Source organism: Pleurodeles waltl, chromosome 5 (genome assembly GCF_031143425.1).
Source record: "Pleurodeles waltl isolate 20211129_DDA chromosome 5, aPleWal1.hap1.20221129, whole genome shotgun sequence".
NCBI lineage: Eukaryota > Metazoa > Chordata > Amphibia > Caudata > Salamandridae > Pleurodeles > Pleurodeles waltl.
The window spans coordinates 1,872,513,396-1,872,529,009 of record NC_090444.1 but is presented as its reverse complement, the minus strand read 5'-3'; the positions used below and the strand labels follow the sequence as shown (position 1 = coordinate 1,872,529,009).

Sequence of the window (15,614 nt, the reverse complement as noted above, 5' to 3'; positions counted from 1 at the left end):
ATGGAGAGAGGTATGATCTCTGCTGAGGGTGGAGAGAGGTATGATCTCTGCTGGGGGTGGGGAGGTATGACCTCTGTAGGTGGAGTGAGATATGATCTCTGCTGGGGTGGAGAGTGGTATGATGTTCTGGGGTGGAGAGAGGTATGATGTTCTGGGGTGGAGAGAGGTATGATGTTCTGGGGTGGAGAGAGGTATGATGTTCTGGGGTGGAGAGAGGTATGATGTCTGGGGGTGGAGAGAGGTATGATGTCTGGGGGTGGAGAGAGGTATGACCTCTGCTGGGTGGAGAGTGGTATGATATCCGGGGACGGAGAGAGGTATGATATCCGGGGACGGAGAGAGGTATGATCTCTGGGGGTGGAGAGAGGTATGATCTCTGGGGGTGGAGAGAGGTATGATCTCTGGGGGTGGAGAGAGGTATGATCTCTGGCGCTGAAGAGCGGTATGATCTCGGGCTGGAGTGGGGTATGATCTCTGGGGACGGAGAGAGGTATGATCTCTGGGGACGGAGAGAGGTATGATCTCTGGGGACGGAGAGAGGTATGATCAATGGGGACGGAGAGAGGTATGATCAATGGGGACGGAGAGAGGTATGATCAATGGGGACGGAGAGAGGTATGATCTCTGGGGGTGGAGAGAGGTATGATCTCTGGGGGTGTATGATCTCGGGCTGGAGAGAGGTATGATCTCTGCTGAGGTGGAGAGAGGTATGGGCTCTGCTGAGGTGGAGAGAGGTATGGGCTCTGTTGAGGTGGAGAGAGGTATGGGCTCTGTTGAGGTGGAGAGAGGTATGGGCTCTGCTGAGGTGGAGAGAGGTATGGGCTCTGATGAGGGTGGAGAGAGGTATGATGTTTTCAGCTGGAGAGAGGTTTGATGTCCAGTTATGATCTCTGGGGCTGGAGAGAGGTATGATCTCTGGGGCTGGAGAGAGGTATGATCTCTGGGGCTGGAGAGAGGTATGATCTCTGGGGCTGGAGAGAGGTATGATCTCTGGGGCTGGAGAGAGGTATGATCTCTGGGGCTGGAGAGAGGTATGATCTCTGGGATGGAGAGGGGCATGATCTCTGGGGGTGAAGAGAGATATGATCTCTGCAGGTGGAGTGAGGTATGATCTCTGCAGGTGCAGGAGAGCGGTATGACTGCTGCTGGGGTGGAGAGAGGCATGACTGCTGCTGGGGTGGAGAGAGGCATGACCTCTGCTGGGGGTTGAGAGAGGTATGATCTCTGCTGAGGGTGGAGAGAGGTATGATCTCTGCTGGGGGTGTGGAGGTATGACCTCTGTAGGAGCAGTGAGATATGATCTCTGCTGGGGTGGCGAGAGATATGATGTTCTGGGGTGGCGAGAGGTATGATGTTCTGGGGTGGAGAGAGGTATGATGTTCTGGGGTGGAGAGAGGTATGATGTTCTGGGGTGGAGAGAGGTATGATGTTCTGGGGTGGAGAGAGGTATGATGTTCTGGGGTGGAGAGAGGTATGATGTCTGGGGGTGGAGAGAGGTATGACCTCTGCTGGGGTGGAGAGAGGTATGATATCCGGGGACAGAGAGAGGTATGATATCCGGGGACAGAGAGAGGTATGATATCCGGGGACAGAGAGAGGTATGATATCCGAGGACAGAGAGAGGTATGATATCCGGGGACAGAGAGAGGTATGATATCCGGGGACGGAGAGAGGTATGATATCCGGGGACGGAGAGAGGTATGATATCCGGGGACGGAGAGAGGTATGATATCCGGGGACGGAGAGAGGTATGATATCCGGGGACGGAGAGAGGTATGATATCCGGGGACGGAGAGAGGTATGATATCCGGGGACGGAGAGAGGTATGATATCCGGGGACGGAGAGAGGTATGATATCCGGGGACGGAGAGAGGTATGATATCCGGGGACGGAGAGAGGTATGATCTCTGGGGTGGAGAGAGGTATGAGCTCTGGAGTTGGAGAGAGGTATGATCTCTGGGGGTGTATGATGTCTGGGGGTGGAGAGAGGTATGATGTCTTGGGGTGGAGAGAGGTATTATGTCTTGGGGTGGAGAGGTATGACCTCTGCTGGGATGGAGAGTGGTATAATATCCAGGGACAGAGAGAGGTATGATCTCTGTAGGTGGAGTGAGGTATGATCTCTGCTGGGGGTGGAGAGCGGTATGACTGCTGCTGGGGTGGAGAGAGGTATGATCTCTGTAGGTAGAGTGAGGTATGATCTCTGCTGGGGGTAGGGAGGTATTGCAGGAAGTTGGCTCTGTATATACTATTCCAAAGTAAGAGATAGCATGCACAGAGTCCAAGGGTTCCCCTTAGAGGTAAGATAGTGGCAAAAGAGATAATTCTAATGCTCTATTTTGTGGTAGTGTGGTCGAGCAGCAGGCTTATCAGAGGGTAGTGTTAAGCATTTGTTGCACACACACAGGCAATAAATGAGGAACACACACTCAAAGACTTACTCCAGGCCAATAGGTTTTATATAGAAAAATATATTTTCTTAATTTATTTTAGAACCACAAGATTCAAGATTTGAGGTAAGTGCATAAAATGCAAGGTACTTCACACTGGTAAGAATAGAACTTTGATTTAAAACAGTAGTACACACAGCTTTGGTTAAAATGGCAATATTTTAAAAGTGGACACTGTGCGAAAATCAACAGTTCCTGGGGGAGATAAGTAATGGTTAGTTTGTCGAGTGAGTAAGACACTTACAAGTCTAAGTTCCTGGGGATAGGCAGCCCACCGTTGGGGGTTCAAGGCAACCCCAAAGCCACAGCACCAGCAACACGGGGACGGTCCGGTGCAGAGGTCAAAGGAGGGCCCAAAACACATAGGTGCCTATAAAAAAACGGGTGCTCCGGTCCTAGTCTGCTTACAGGTAAGTGCCTGCGTCCTCGGGGAGCAGACCAGGGGGAGTTTGTAGAGCACTTGGGGGGGGGGGGGGGGGGGGGGGGTTGCACACAAGCCCTCAAAACACACCCTCAGCGACACCGGGGCGGCCGGGTGCAGTGTGCTAAGTAGGCGTCGGGTTTGCTATTGAAAGCAATGGAGGGACCCTGGGGTCAGTCTAACATGCAGGCATGGCACAGGGGGGTTTCTCGGGCCAGCCACCGACTGGGCTAGGGCCGCCTGCTGGTCACTCCTGCACTGGTAAGTGGTTCCTCGTTACCAGGCAGTCGCTGTCAGGGGGAGCCTCTGGATCCTCTCTGCAGGTGTCACTGTGGGGGTGCAGGGGGGTCGTCTCAGGGTGTCCACATCGTTGGAGTCACTTGGGAGTCCTCTCTGCGGTGTTTCTCCAAGCTCGAGCCGGGGGCGTCGGGTGCAGAGTGTGAAGACTTGTGCTTCTGGCGGGAAGTGGAGTCTCTTTAAAAGTTGCTTTAAAGTTGCAAAGTTGTTGCAGGTTCTGAACAGTGCCGCTGTTCTCTGGAGTTTCTTGGTCCTTTAGGTGGAGGGTAGTCCTCTGAGTCCTCAGAGTTCGCTGTTCCCGCTGGATGCATCGCTGTGCAGGATCTTTGAGTCTGGAGACAGAACGGTAGGGCTGGGGACAAATCAGTTGGTGTCTCCGTCGTCTCTGCAGGGCTTTCAGGTCAGCAGTCCTCCTTCTTTCTTCAGGTTGCAGGAATCTGATTTCCTGGGTTCAGGGTCGCTCCTAAATACTGAATTTAGGGGTGTGTTTAGGTCAGGTGGGCAGTAGCCAATGGCTTCTGCCCTCTAGGGTGGCTACACCCTCTTTATGCCTCCTCCCTGAGGGGAGGGGGCACATGCCTATTCCTGTTGGAGGAATTCTCCAATATCAAGATGGAGTATTTCTAAAGGCAGGGGTCCCCTCAGCTCAGGACACCTTAGGGGCTGTCCTGACTGGTAGGTGACTCCTCCTTGTTTTTCTCATTATCTCCCCTGGCCTTGCCGCCAGACGTGGGGGCTGTGTCCGGAGGGGCGGGCATCTCCACTAGCTGGGATGCCCTGTGGCGCTGTAACAAAAGGGGTGAGCCTTTGAGGCTCACCGGCAGGTGTTACAGTTCCTGCAGGGGGAGGTGAGAAGCACCTCCACTGAGTACAGGCTTTGTTCCTGGCCACAGAGTGACAAAGACACTCTCCCCATGTGGCTAGAAACTCGTCTGGTTGTAGCAGGCTGGCAGAAACTGGTCAACCTAGCACTAGGAGTCAGGCTGGTACTAAGGGGGCATCGTTAAGATGCCAACCGTGTGCATTTTTCAATAAATCCCACACTGACATCAGTGTGGATTTATTGTGCTGAGAAGTTTGATACCAAACTTCCCAGATTTCAGTGTAGCCATTATGGAACTGTGGAGTTCGTGTTTGACAAACTCCCAGACCATGTACTCTTTATGGGTACTCTGCTCTTACAATTTTAAGGTTTGGCTTAGACACTGTAGGGGCATAGTGCTCATGCAACTATGCCCTCACCTGTGGTATAGTGCACCCTGCCTTAGGGTTGTAAGGCCTGCTAGAGGGGTGACTTACCTATGCCACAGGCAGTGGGTTAAGGGCATGGCACTCTGAGGGGAGTGCCATGTCGATTTAGTCATTTTCTCCCCACCAGCACACACAAGCTGTGAGGCAGTGTGCATGTGCTAAGTGAGGGGTCCCCGGGGGGGCATAATACATGCTGCAGCCCTTAGAGACCTTCCCTGGCCACAGGGCCCTTGGTACCCTGGGTACCATTTACAAGGGACTTATTTGTGTGCCAAGGCTGTGCCAATTGTGGAAACAAAGGTGCAGATTAGAGAAAGAATACTGGTGCTGGGGCCTGGTTAGCAGGGTCCCGGCATACTTTCAATCATAACTGGCATCAACAAAAGGCAAAAAGTTAGGGGATAACCATGCCAAGCAGGCATTTCCTTACAGGTATGATGTTCTGGGGTGGATAACGGTATGATCTCTGATGGTGGTTGAGACAAGTATGATCTCTGCAGGAGGGTGGAGTGAGGTATGGTCTGCTGGGGGTGGGGAGGTATAGTCTCTGCTGGGGGTCTAGAGGGGTAGGAGCTCCGCTGATGTGGAGAGAGGTATGATCTCTGGGTGTGGAGATACGTATGATGTCTGGGGGTGGAGAGAGGTATGACCTCTGCTGGGGTGGAGAGAGTATGATCGCTGGGGGTGTAGAGTGGTATGATCTCTGGGTGTGGCAAGATGTATGATCTATGGGTGTGGAGAAAGATATGATATCTGGGGATGGAGAGAGGTATGATCTCTGTAGGTGGAGTGAGGTATGATCTCTGCTGGGTTGGAGAGAGGTATGATGTCTGGGGTCGAGAGCAGTATGACCTCTGATGGTGGTTGAGACAAGAATGATCTCTACAGGAGGTGGAGTGAGGTATGGTCTGCTGGGGGTGGGGAGGTATAGCCTTTGCGGGGTGGGGAGGTAGGAGCTCCGCTGATCTGGAGAGAGGTATGATTTTTGGGTGTGGAGAGAGAGGTATGACCTCTGCTGGGGTGGAGAGAGGTATGATCTCTGTAGGTGGAGTGAGGTATGTTCTCTGCTGGGGTGGAGAGCGGTATGACCACTCCTAGGTGTGGAGAGCGGTATGAGCGCTCCTGGGTGTGGAGAGCGGTATGAGCGCTCCTGGGTGTGGAGATCTCTTCTCTGCTCGGATGTCTCTCTTGGTGTCATACCTCACTCTAATGACTCTCTCCTTACAGTTGCCTACAATGGGGAGCTCTTCGTGTTTGGTGGATACAACGCGCGGCTGAACCGGCACTTCCACGACCTGTGGAAGTTCAATCCAGGTGAGGCATTGTCCCAGCGCAGCACTCTCCCTAACCGTGTGATCTGCTGCTTATAAAGGCATCATTAGTGTCCCAGTGCAGCGCTCTTCCTCCTGGGTGTGATAGCGGTGAGCTTTGGTGGTAGGATGTGTGCACTGCTGTGATCTGCTGTACTACGGCGGGCGAATCCTGTGCTGCGCCAGCGAGGGCTGTAGTACAGGCAGATCTCTTGATGCCCCTGTAGGTACAGTAACCACCAGCAGGGCTGTAGGACAGGCGGATCCCGTGATGGTCCTGTAGGTACAGTAACCACCAGCGAGGGCTGTAGGACAGGCGGATCCCGTGATGCTCCTGTAGGTACAGTATCCACCAGTGAAGGCTGTAGGACAGGCGGATCCCGTGCTGCGCCTGTAAGTACAGTAACCACCAGCGTGGGCTGTAGGACAGGCGGATCCCGTGCTGCTCCTGTAGGTACAGTAACTACCAGCGACGGATGTAGGGCAGGCAGATCCTGTGCTGCTCTTTTGGTACAGTACCCACCAGCGAAGGCTGTAGGACAGGCGGATCCCGTGATGCTCCTGTAGGTACAGCTAGCACCAGCTAGGGATGTAGGACATGCGGATCCCGTGATGCTCCTGTAGGTACAGTAACCACTAGCGAGGGATGTAGGACATGCTTGATCCTGTGATGCTCCTGTAGGTACAGCTAGCACCAGCGAGGGATGTAGGACAGGCGGATCCTGTGATGCTCCTGTAGGTACAGTAACCACTAGCGAGGGATGTAGGACAGGCGGATCCCGTGATGCTCCTGTAGGTACAGCTAGCACCAGCGAGGGATGTAGGACAGGCGGATCCCGTGATGCTCCTGTAGGTACAGTAAACACCAGCGAGGGCTGTAGGACAGGTGGATCCCGTGCTGCTCCTGTAGGTACATTAACCACCAGCGAGGGCTGTAGGACAGGTGGATCCCGTGATGCGCCTGTAGATACAGTGACCACCAGCGAGGGCTGTAGGACAGGCGGATCCTGTGCTGCTCCTGTAGGTACAGTAACCACCAACGAGGGCTGTAGGACAGGTGGATCTTATGCTGCGCCTGTAGGTATAGTAACCACCAGTGATGGCTGTAGGACAGGTGGATCCTGTACTGCGCCTGTAGGTTGGTACAGTAACCACCAGCGGCGACTGTAGGACAGGTGGATCCTATGCTGCGCCTGTAGATACAGTAACCAGCGGCGACTGTAGGACAGGCAGAGCCCGTGCTGCGCCTGTAGGTAGGTACAGTAATCACCAGTGACGGCTGTAGGACAGGCGGATCCCGTGCTGCGCCTGTAGGTTGGTACAGTAACCACCAGTGATGGCTGTAGGGCAGGCGGCTTTTGTGCTGCGCATATAGGAACAGTAACCACCAGTGACAGCTGTAGGACAGGCGGATCCCCTGCTGCACCTGTATGTACAGTAACCACCAGCGAGGGCTGTAGGACAGACGGATCCTGTGCTGTCTGTAGGTACAGTAACCACCAGCGAGGGCTGTAGGACCGGTGGATCCCGTGCTGTTCCTGTAGGGAGGTACAGTATCCACCAGCGAAGGCTGTAGGACGGGCGGATCCCGTGCTGCTCCTGTAGGTATAGTAACCACCAGCGAGGGCTGAAGGACAGACGGATCCTGCGTTGCTCCTGTAGGTACAGTAACCACCAGCGAGGGCTGTAGGACAGGCGGATCCCGTGCTGCGTCTGTAAGTACAGTAATGTAATGTAATTCGAGATATATAAAGCGCGTTCCTACTCAAAGAGCATCGAAGCGCTGGGAAGAAAGCACGTAGTAAAAAATAGACAGAGGATAAGAAAAATAACATAAATAATGAAGATATAAAAACATCCAATAGAAGAAACTGAAACAAACTAAATCAAAGACCCTGATCTTGATGTACCAAAAAAAAAAAACGAGGAAAGAGCCAAGTTTTAACCATTTTCCTAAATTTCATATAACCTGATTCTTGCCTAATATTCTGTGGGAGAGAGTTCCATCCTCTGGCTGCAGCTACTGTAAAAGCTTTGTCTCCCCATTTGGCTTTATGTGTGCGAGGGACCTGAATCAAGTGAGCTTGGGAAGACCTCAGGCTTTTTTTTAGGTAAATGCAGGAGGATTCTGGAAGTCAGGTACCGTGGTCCTATTCCACGAACTGCCTTAAAAGTAAGACAGATCGACTTAAACTGTATAGGCTGCGCCACTGGTAACCAATGTAATTTCCTAAGACTCCCTCTAAATGATATACATCGTGGGAGATTAAGAACCGCTCTGACAGCGGAATTCTGAACTAATTGGAGTCTTTTTATCAGCCCTTATCCAGATTAAGGAACAGTGCATTACACTAGTCTATCTTGGTCATTACCAATGCCAGGATAGCAGATACTCTCCGTTCATGTAACAGATAGGGGAAGATTTTTCTGAGCATTTTAATTGACCATAAACTGATGTTTACCACATGATTAATCTGTTTTTTAAAAGACAGATGTTCGTCGAACAAGATGCCTAGGTTTCTAGTAACAGTAGTGGGCACAGGGCAGTTACCACATTCAGAGGGCCACCACCGTGAGTTCCATAAATTCTTTCCAGGTCCAAAACATAAAACTTCAGTTTTGGTGGCATTCATTTTTAGCCAATTGGTCTTCATCCATTTACTCACTTCCACCATACAATTACTAAACCGATCTGCAACCTCCTCCCATGGCTGATTAATAGGAATAATAAGCTGGGAGTCATCAGCATAGGAAGATGGAATGAAACCAAAAGTACGAATTAGACTAGCCAAAGGTGCTACATACACATTAAACAATGTGGGGCTGAGGGAAGATCCTTGCAGAATCCCACATGGCAGAAGATAAGGTCTAGATTTGAAATCACCACAGCTGACTGTGGTCCATCTATTTGTAAGAAAAGACTTCAAAAGTTTAAGCGCCTTGTCCCTCAAACCCACATGATGGAAACAGGACATTAATAGTGTGGGAGAGATAGTGTCGCAGGCAGCGGATAAATCGAAAAGAACCAAAACGGACCCCTTGCCTTCACCAACCGTCCTTCGAATAGTATCAGAGGATGAGATTAGGGCAGTTTCAGTACTATGCCCTTTTCTGAACCCGTATTGGGAGATATCAAGAGCATCCGCTTTTGTTAAAAACTCGATCAATTCAGAGTTCAACATTTTTTCTAGAAACTTTGCCAAAAACTGGAGACGTGCTATTGGCCGCAAATTACTCATGTCCTGATAATCCCCCTCTGTTTTTTTCTTGAGGGGTACTACTATCGTTTCTTTCCAGATAGATGGGTACTCCCCAGACATAGCTACCTCTTGGTAAATGGGGACCAACATCCGTGCCATTAAATCTGTAACCAAGTGAAAAATGGAAGGAGGACACGGATCCAGAGGGGAGCCCGATTTAATTTCAAGAATCTTCTTTTTAATAGTATCCATGGAAGGGGTTGGAAATATGACATGAGTGACTGGCCATCTGCTGTATTCTTTGAGGCGAGTTTAAATTTCAGCAGATGATAACCACCAGCGAGGGTTGTAGGACAGGCTGATCCCGTGCTGCGTCTGTAAGTAGGTACAGTATCCACCAGTTTCAGCTGTATGACAGGCGGATCCCGTGCTGCGCCTGTAGGTCCAGTAGCCACCAGCGAGGGCTGAAGGACAGGCGGATCCTGTGTTGCTCCCGTAGGTGCAGTAACCACCAGCGAGGGCTGTAGGACAGGTGGATCCCGTGCTGCGCCTGAAGGTGCAGTAAGCACCAGTGAGGGCTGTAGGACAGGCGGATCCCGTGCTGCTCCGGTAGGTACAGTAACCACCAGTGACGGGTGTAGGACAGGTGGATCCTGTCCTGCGCCTGTAGGTACAGTAACCACCAGTGACGGGTGTAGGACAGGTAGATCCTGTGCTGCGCCTGTAGCTACAGTAACCACCAGCGAGGGCTGTAGGACCGGCGGATCCCGTGCTGTGCCTGTAAGTACAGTAACCACCAGCGAGGGTTGTAGGACAGGCTGATCCCGTGCTACGTCTGTAAGTAAGTACAGTAACCACCAGTTTCGGCTGCATGACCGGTGGATCCCGTGCTATGCCTGTAGGTAGGTACAGTAACCACCAGCAAAGGCTGTAGGACAGGCAGATCCTGTGTTGCTCCTGTAGGTACAGTAACCACCAGCGAGGGCTGTAGGACAGGCGGATCCCGTGCTGTGCCTGTAAGTACAGTAACCACCAGCGAGGGTTGTAGGACAGGCTGATCCCGTGCTGCGTCTGTAAGTAGGTACAGTAACCACCAGTTTCGGCTGCATGACCGGTGGATCCCGTGCTGTGCCTGTAGGTAGGTACAGTAACCACCAGCGAAGGCTGTAGGACAGATGGATCCTGTGTTGCTCCTGTAGGTACAGTAACCACCAGTGAGGGCTGTAGGACAGGTGGATCTCGTGCTGCGCCTGAAGGTACAGTAACCTCCAGCGAGGGCTGTTGCACACGCGGATCCCGTGATGCTCCTGCAGGTACAGTAACCACCAGTGACTGGTGTAGGACAGGTGGATCTTATGCTGCGCCTGTAGGTATAGCAACCACCAGTGATGGCTGTAGGACAGGTGGATCCTATACTGCGCCTGTAGGTTGGTACAGTAACCACCAGCGGCGACTGTAGGACAGGTAGGTGGATCCTATGCTGCGCCAGTAGGTACAGTAACCACCAGCAAGGGCTGTAGGACAGGCAGATCCTTTGCTGCTCCTGTAGCTACAGTAACCACGAGCAAGGGCTGTAGGACAGGTCAATCCTGTGCTGGTCCTGTAGGTACAGTAACCACCAGCGAGGGCTGTAGGACAGGCGGATCCTGTGCTGCTCCTGTAGCTACAGTAACCACCAGCAAGGGCTGTAGGATAGGTGGATCCTGTGCTGCTCCTGTAGGTACAGTAACCACCAGCGAGGGATGTAGGACAGGTGGATCCTGTGCTGCTCCTGTAGGTACAGTAACCACCAGTGACGGCTGTAGGACAGACTAATCCTATGCTGTGCCTTTAGATACAGTAACTACCAGTGACGGCTGTAGGACAGGTGGATCCTGTGCTGCACCTGTAGATGCAGTGACCACCAGCGAGGGCTGTTGCACAGGCAGATCCCGTGCTGCTCCTGTATGTACAGTAACCACCAGCGAGGGCTGTAGGACAGGCGGATCCCGTGCTGCTCCTCTAGGTACAGTAACCACCAGCGGCGACTGTAGGACAGGCAGATCCCGTGCTGCGCCTGTAGCTACAGTAACCACCAGCGACGGATGTAGGGCAGGCAGATCCCGTGCTGCGCCTGTAGCTGCAGTAATCACCAGTGACAGCTGTAGGACAGGCGGATCCCCTGCTGCACCTGTATGTACAGTAACCACCAGCGAGGGCTATAGGACAGGCGGATCCTGTGCTGTCTGTAGGTACAGTAACCACCAGCGATGGCTGTATGACAGGTGGATCCGTGCTGTTCCTGTAGGTACAGTAACCACCAGCGAGGGCTGTAGTACAGGCAGATCCCATGCTGCACCTGTAGGTACAGTAACCACCAGTGGCGGGTGTAGGACAGGTGGATCCTGTGCTGCTCCTGTAGGTACAGTAAGCACCAGCGAGGGCTGTAGGACAGGCGGATCCCGTGCTGCTCCTGTAGGTACAGTAACCACCAGTTGCGGGTGTAGGACAGGTGGATCCCCTGCTGCACCTGTATGTACAGTAACTACCAGCGAGGGCTGTAGGACAGGCGGATCCTGTGCTGTCTGTAGGTACAGTAACCACTAGCGAGAGCTGTAGGAGAGGCAGATCCCGTGATGCTCCTGTAGGTACAGTAACCACTAGCGAGGGCTGTAGGACAGGCGGATCCCCTGCTGCACCTGTATGTACAGAAACCACCAGCGAGGGCTATAGGACAGGCGGATCCTGTGCGGTCTGTAGGTACAGTAACCACCAGCGAGGGCTGTAGGACAGGCGGATCACGTGCTGCGTCTGTAGGTAAAGTAACCACTAGCGAGGGGTGTAGGACATGCGGACCCTGTGCTGTGCCTGTAGGTACAGTAACCACCAGCGAGGGCTGTAGGACAGGTGGATCCCGTGCTGCGTCTGTAGGTAGGTACAGTAACTACCAGCTAGGGCTGTATGACAGGTGGATCCCGTGCTGCTCCTGTAGGTACAGTAACCACCATCGAGGGCTGTAGGACAGGCAGTTCCCATGATGCACCTGTAGGTACAGTAACCACCAGTGGCGGGTGTAGGACAGGTGGATCCTGTGCTGCTCCTGTAGGTACAGTAACCACCAGTGACGGGTGTAGGACAGGTGGATCCTGTGCTGCGCCTGTAGGTACAGTAACCACCAGCGAGGGCTGTAGGACAGGTGGAGCCTGTGCTGGTCCTGTAGGTACAGTAACCACCAGCAAAGGCTGTAGGACAGGCAGATCCTGTGTTGCTCCTGTAGGTACAATAACCACCAGCGAGGGCTGTAGGACAGGCGGATCCCGTGCTGTGCCTGTAAGTACAGTAACCACCAGCGAGGGTTGTAGGACAGGCTGATCCTGTGCTGCGTCTGTAAGTAGGTACAGTAACCACCAGTTTCGGCTGCATGACCGGTGGATCCCGTGCTGTGCCTGTAGGTAGGTACAGTAACCACCAGCGAAGGCTGTAGGACAGATGGATCCTGTGTTGCTCCTGTAGGTACAGTAACTACCAGTGAGGGCTGTAGGACAGGTGGATCTCGTGCTGCGCCTGAAGGTACAGTAACCTCCAGCGAGGGCTGTTGCACACGCGGATCCCGTGATGCTCCTGCAGGTACAGTAACCACCAGTGACTGGTGTAGGACAGGTGGATCTTATGCTGCGCCTGTAGGTATAGCAACCACCAGTGATGGCTGTAGGACAGGTGGATCCTATACTGCGCCTGTAGGTTGGTACAGTAACCACCAGCGGCGACTGTAGGACAGGTAGGTGGATCCTATGCTGCGCCAGTAGGTACAGTAACCACCAGCAAGGGCTGTAGGACAGGCAGATCCTATGCTGCTCCTGTAGCTACAGTAACCACGAGCAAGGGCTGTAGGACAGGTCAATCCTGTGCTGGTCCTGTAGGTACAGTAACCACCAGCGAGGGCTGTAGGACAGGCGGATCCTGTGCTGCTCCTGTAGCTACAGTAACCACCAGCAAGGGCTGTAGGACAGGTGGATCCTGTGCTGCTCCTGTAGGTACAGTAACCACCAGCGAGGGATGTAGGACAGGTGGATCCTGTGCTGCTCCTGTAGGTACAGTAACCACCAGCGAGGGCTGTAGGACAGGCAGATCCTGTGCTGCTCCTATAGGTACAGTAACCACCAGCGAGGGCTTTAGGACAGGCAGATCCTATGCTGTGCCTTTAGATACAGTAACTACCAGCGAGGGCTGTAGGACAGGTGGATCCTGTGCTGCGCCAGTAGGTACAGTAACCACCAGCGAGGGCTGTAGGACAGGCAGATCCCGTGCTGCTCCTGTATGTACTGTAACCACCAGCGATGGCTGTAGGACAGGCGGATCCCGTGCTGCTCCTCTAGGTACAGTAACCACCAGCGGCGACTGTAGGACAGGCAGATCCTGTGCTGCGCCTGTAGCTACAGTAACCACCAGCGACGGATGTAGGGCGGGCAGATCCCGTGCTGCGCCTGTAGCTGCAGTAATCACCAGTGACAGCTGTAGGACAGGCGGATCCCCTGCTGCACCTGTATGTACAGTAACCACCAGCGAGGGCTATAGGACAGGCGGATCCTGTGCTGCTCCTGTAGCTACAGTAACTACCAGCGAGGGCTGTAGGACAGGCTGATCCTGTGCTGTGCCTGTAGATACAGTAATCACCAGTGTGGCCCATATGACAGGCGGATCCTGTGTTTCGTGTTGGAAAGTAACCTCTTTTTGGCATGGTTACCCCCATTTTGTGCCTACTGTCAGGGTGTTTTGACTATGTTCACTGGGATCCTGCTAATCGGGACCCTAGTGACTGGGCTCTTTCCTTCTAAATTCGATTGTTCCTGAGTTCGTACACCCCACAATTGGCATACTGGTGCCCCCACGTAAGTCTCTAGGATAGGGTTCTTTACATGCTTGCTGACGACCAGCTCCATACGTTCTTAACTGACGGCCTGTTCTTTACATGCTTATCTATTGCTGTGTTCATCACATGCTTAGCTCATTACTTGTTCTTTAGGTGATTAGTTGACATGCGTGTTCTTTACCTGCTGAGCCAACTGATGTGCCCTTTACATGGTTAATTGACTTGCTCATGGCATATGTGCTTAGCTGTCCTTCGTGTTCTGTGCATAAATCTATGTAACTTGCGTCTTGTATGCAATGTTTTTCTTTCATGCGTTGTCTGTTTGTGCTGTGATCGCCCTGTTCTTTATACATGCTTGTCTGACCCCTTTTTCTGTGTTCATGCATAGCTGGCATACTTGTTCTGGGTGAACACGCAGCTCATCCAAAGGTTGTCGGCTTGGTTTCTTGATCTGCCTGTTACATGTACATGTTTAGCTGTTGTGTGTTTTGACATGCTTAGTTGACCAGCCTGTGCTGTATGTTCCACAGTCTCATTCACGTGGAAGAAGGTGGAGCCTCGAGGGAAGGGTCCGTGTCCACGTCGGCGACAGTGCTGTTGCATGATGGGAGACAAAATTATTCTTTTTGGAGGCACCAGGTGAGCGAGTCCCTCATACAGAGGTGACTAGTTCATGACACTTCCTGTGTCCGTAGTGTGGGTTCAGGGCTAGTGATCCCTGGCAGAGCTGCTGTTCTGGTGTCTGTAGATTTTGTGGAAATTGCTCCCTGAGAAAATGCAGTAGGGTCTGGGGGCCAACCTCATTTTTGTAGACATGATCATGGACCACTGTGGAGACGGCTGTCCCTGGTGATATACCCATGAACATGGACCACTGTGGAGATGGTGTACACTGAAGTCCATGGTCATGTACCCATAAACAAGGACCAACCTGGACACAGCCGTCCACAATGATGTACCCATGAACAAGGACCAACCTGGACACAGCCGTCCACAATGATGTACCCATGAACATGTCACCACAATGGAGAAAGCTGTCTACAGTGATGTACCCATGAACATGTCACCACTACAGGAAGCTGGCCTGGTGTGTGGGGAGCACCTATGGTGTTTTCACCTTATACCAGGTCCAGGTATCCCCTCTGAGTGACATGTAGGCAGTGTCTAGAAAGCCAGGGCTCTCTACAGGTAGCTGTGGATGAGCAGCCAAGACTTATCTAAGAGACATGCAAAGCTCATGCGATACCACCGTAGTCACACAGTACTCACACACAGGAAAGAACCACACAGTGTTACAAAAACAAAGGTACTTTATTTTAGTGACACAAATACTACAATACTATATAGGCAATACTCTACTAGCAGGTGAGTAAACACACTATTATATACACCTTAGTTGTCAGGAATGAGCATAGAAAGAAACAGAAAACAGTGCAATAACAATAAACAGTAGTGACCCTGGGGGAAGCCCAAACCATATACTAAAAAAATGGAATGCAAATGATGGACCCCCACCCAAGTAAGTGGAATCTCTAGCGGGAAGCTTGAGGAACTATGAAACCCCAAAAGGCAAGTACCTGAGTGCCCTTCAGAGACCACGAGTCAAGAGGTAAGTACCTGGTTTTTCCCAAACCCACAGAGAAACATTGTGAAAGGACTGTGCAAGACCCAAGCAAGACTGGAAGAAACAGAAGATGGATCCAGACAGAAGAGGTCCTGCAAATGAAGGGGACCCAGTCCAGTTCCAGCTAGAGTGTCAGGTTGGGGCAGGAGCCACTACCCACCGTTCTGGACTTGCAAGACTAGGTCGACACTGAAGACCAGGAGTCTGCTATG

At 52.4% G+C, this 15,614-nt stretch overlaps 1 protein-coding gene across 6 annotated transcripts in view; it reads left to right on the top strand.

The window, feature by feature from the left end:
* KLHDC3 (kelch domain containing 3) overlaps window positions 1–15,614 on the top strand; it is a 344,468-nt gene that overhangs the window by 261,610 nt on the left and 67,244 nt on the right. For 5 of the 6 annotated variants that reach the window (XR_011203919.1, XM_069236428.1, XM_069236426.1 and 2 more), the window contains exons 7-8: window positions 5,647–5,733; window positions 14,309–14,417. Coding sequence is in view for 5 of the 6 variants with exons in the window: in XM_069236428.1 (XP_069092529.1) it covers window positions 5,647–5,733; window positions 14,309–14,417 (196 nt within the window). In the remaining variant the exon portion in view is untranslated. The remainder of the gene's footprint in view (window positions 1–5,646; window positions 5,734–14,308; window positions 14,418–15,614) is intronic. The other variant, XM_069236430.1, reaches the window with a different exon arrangement.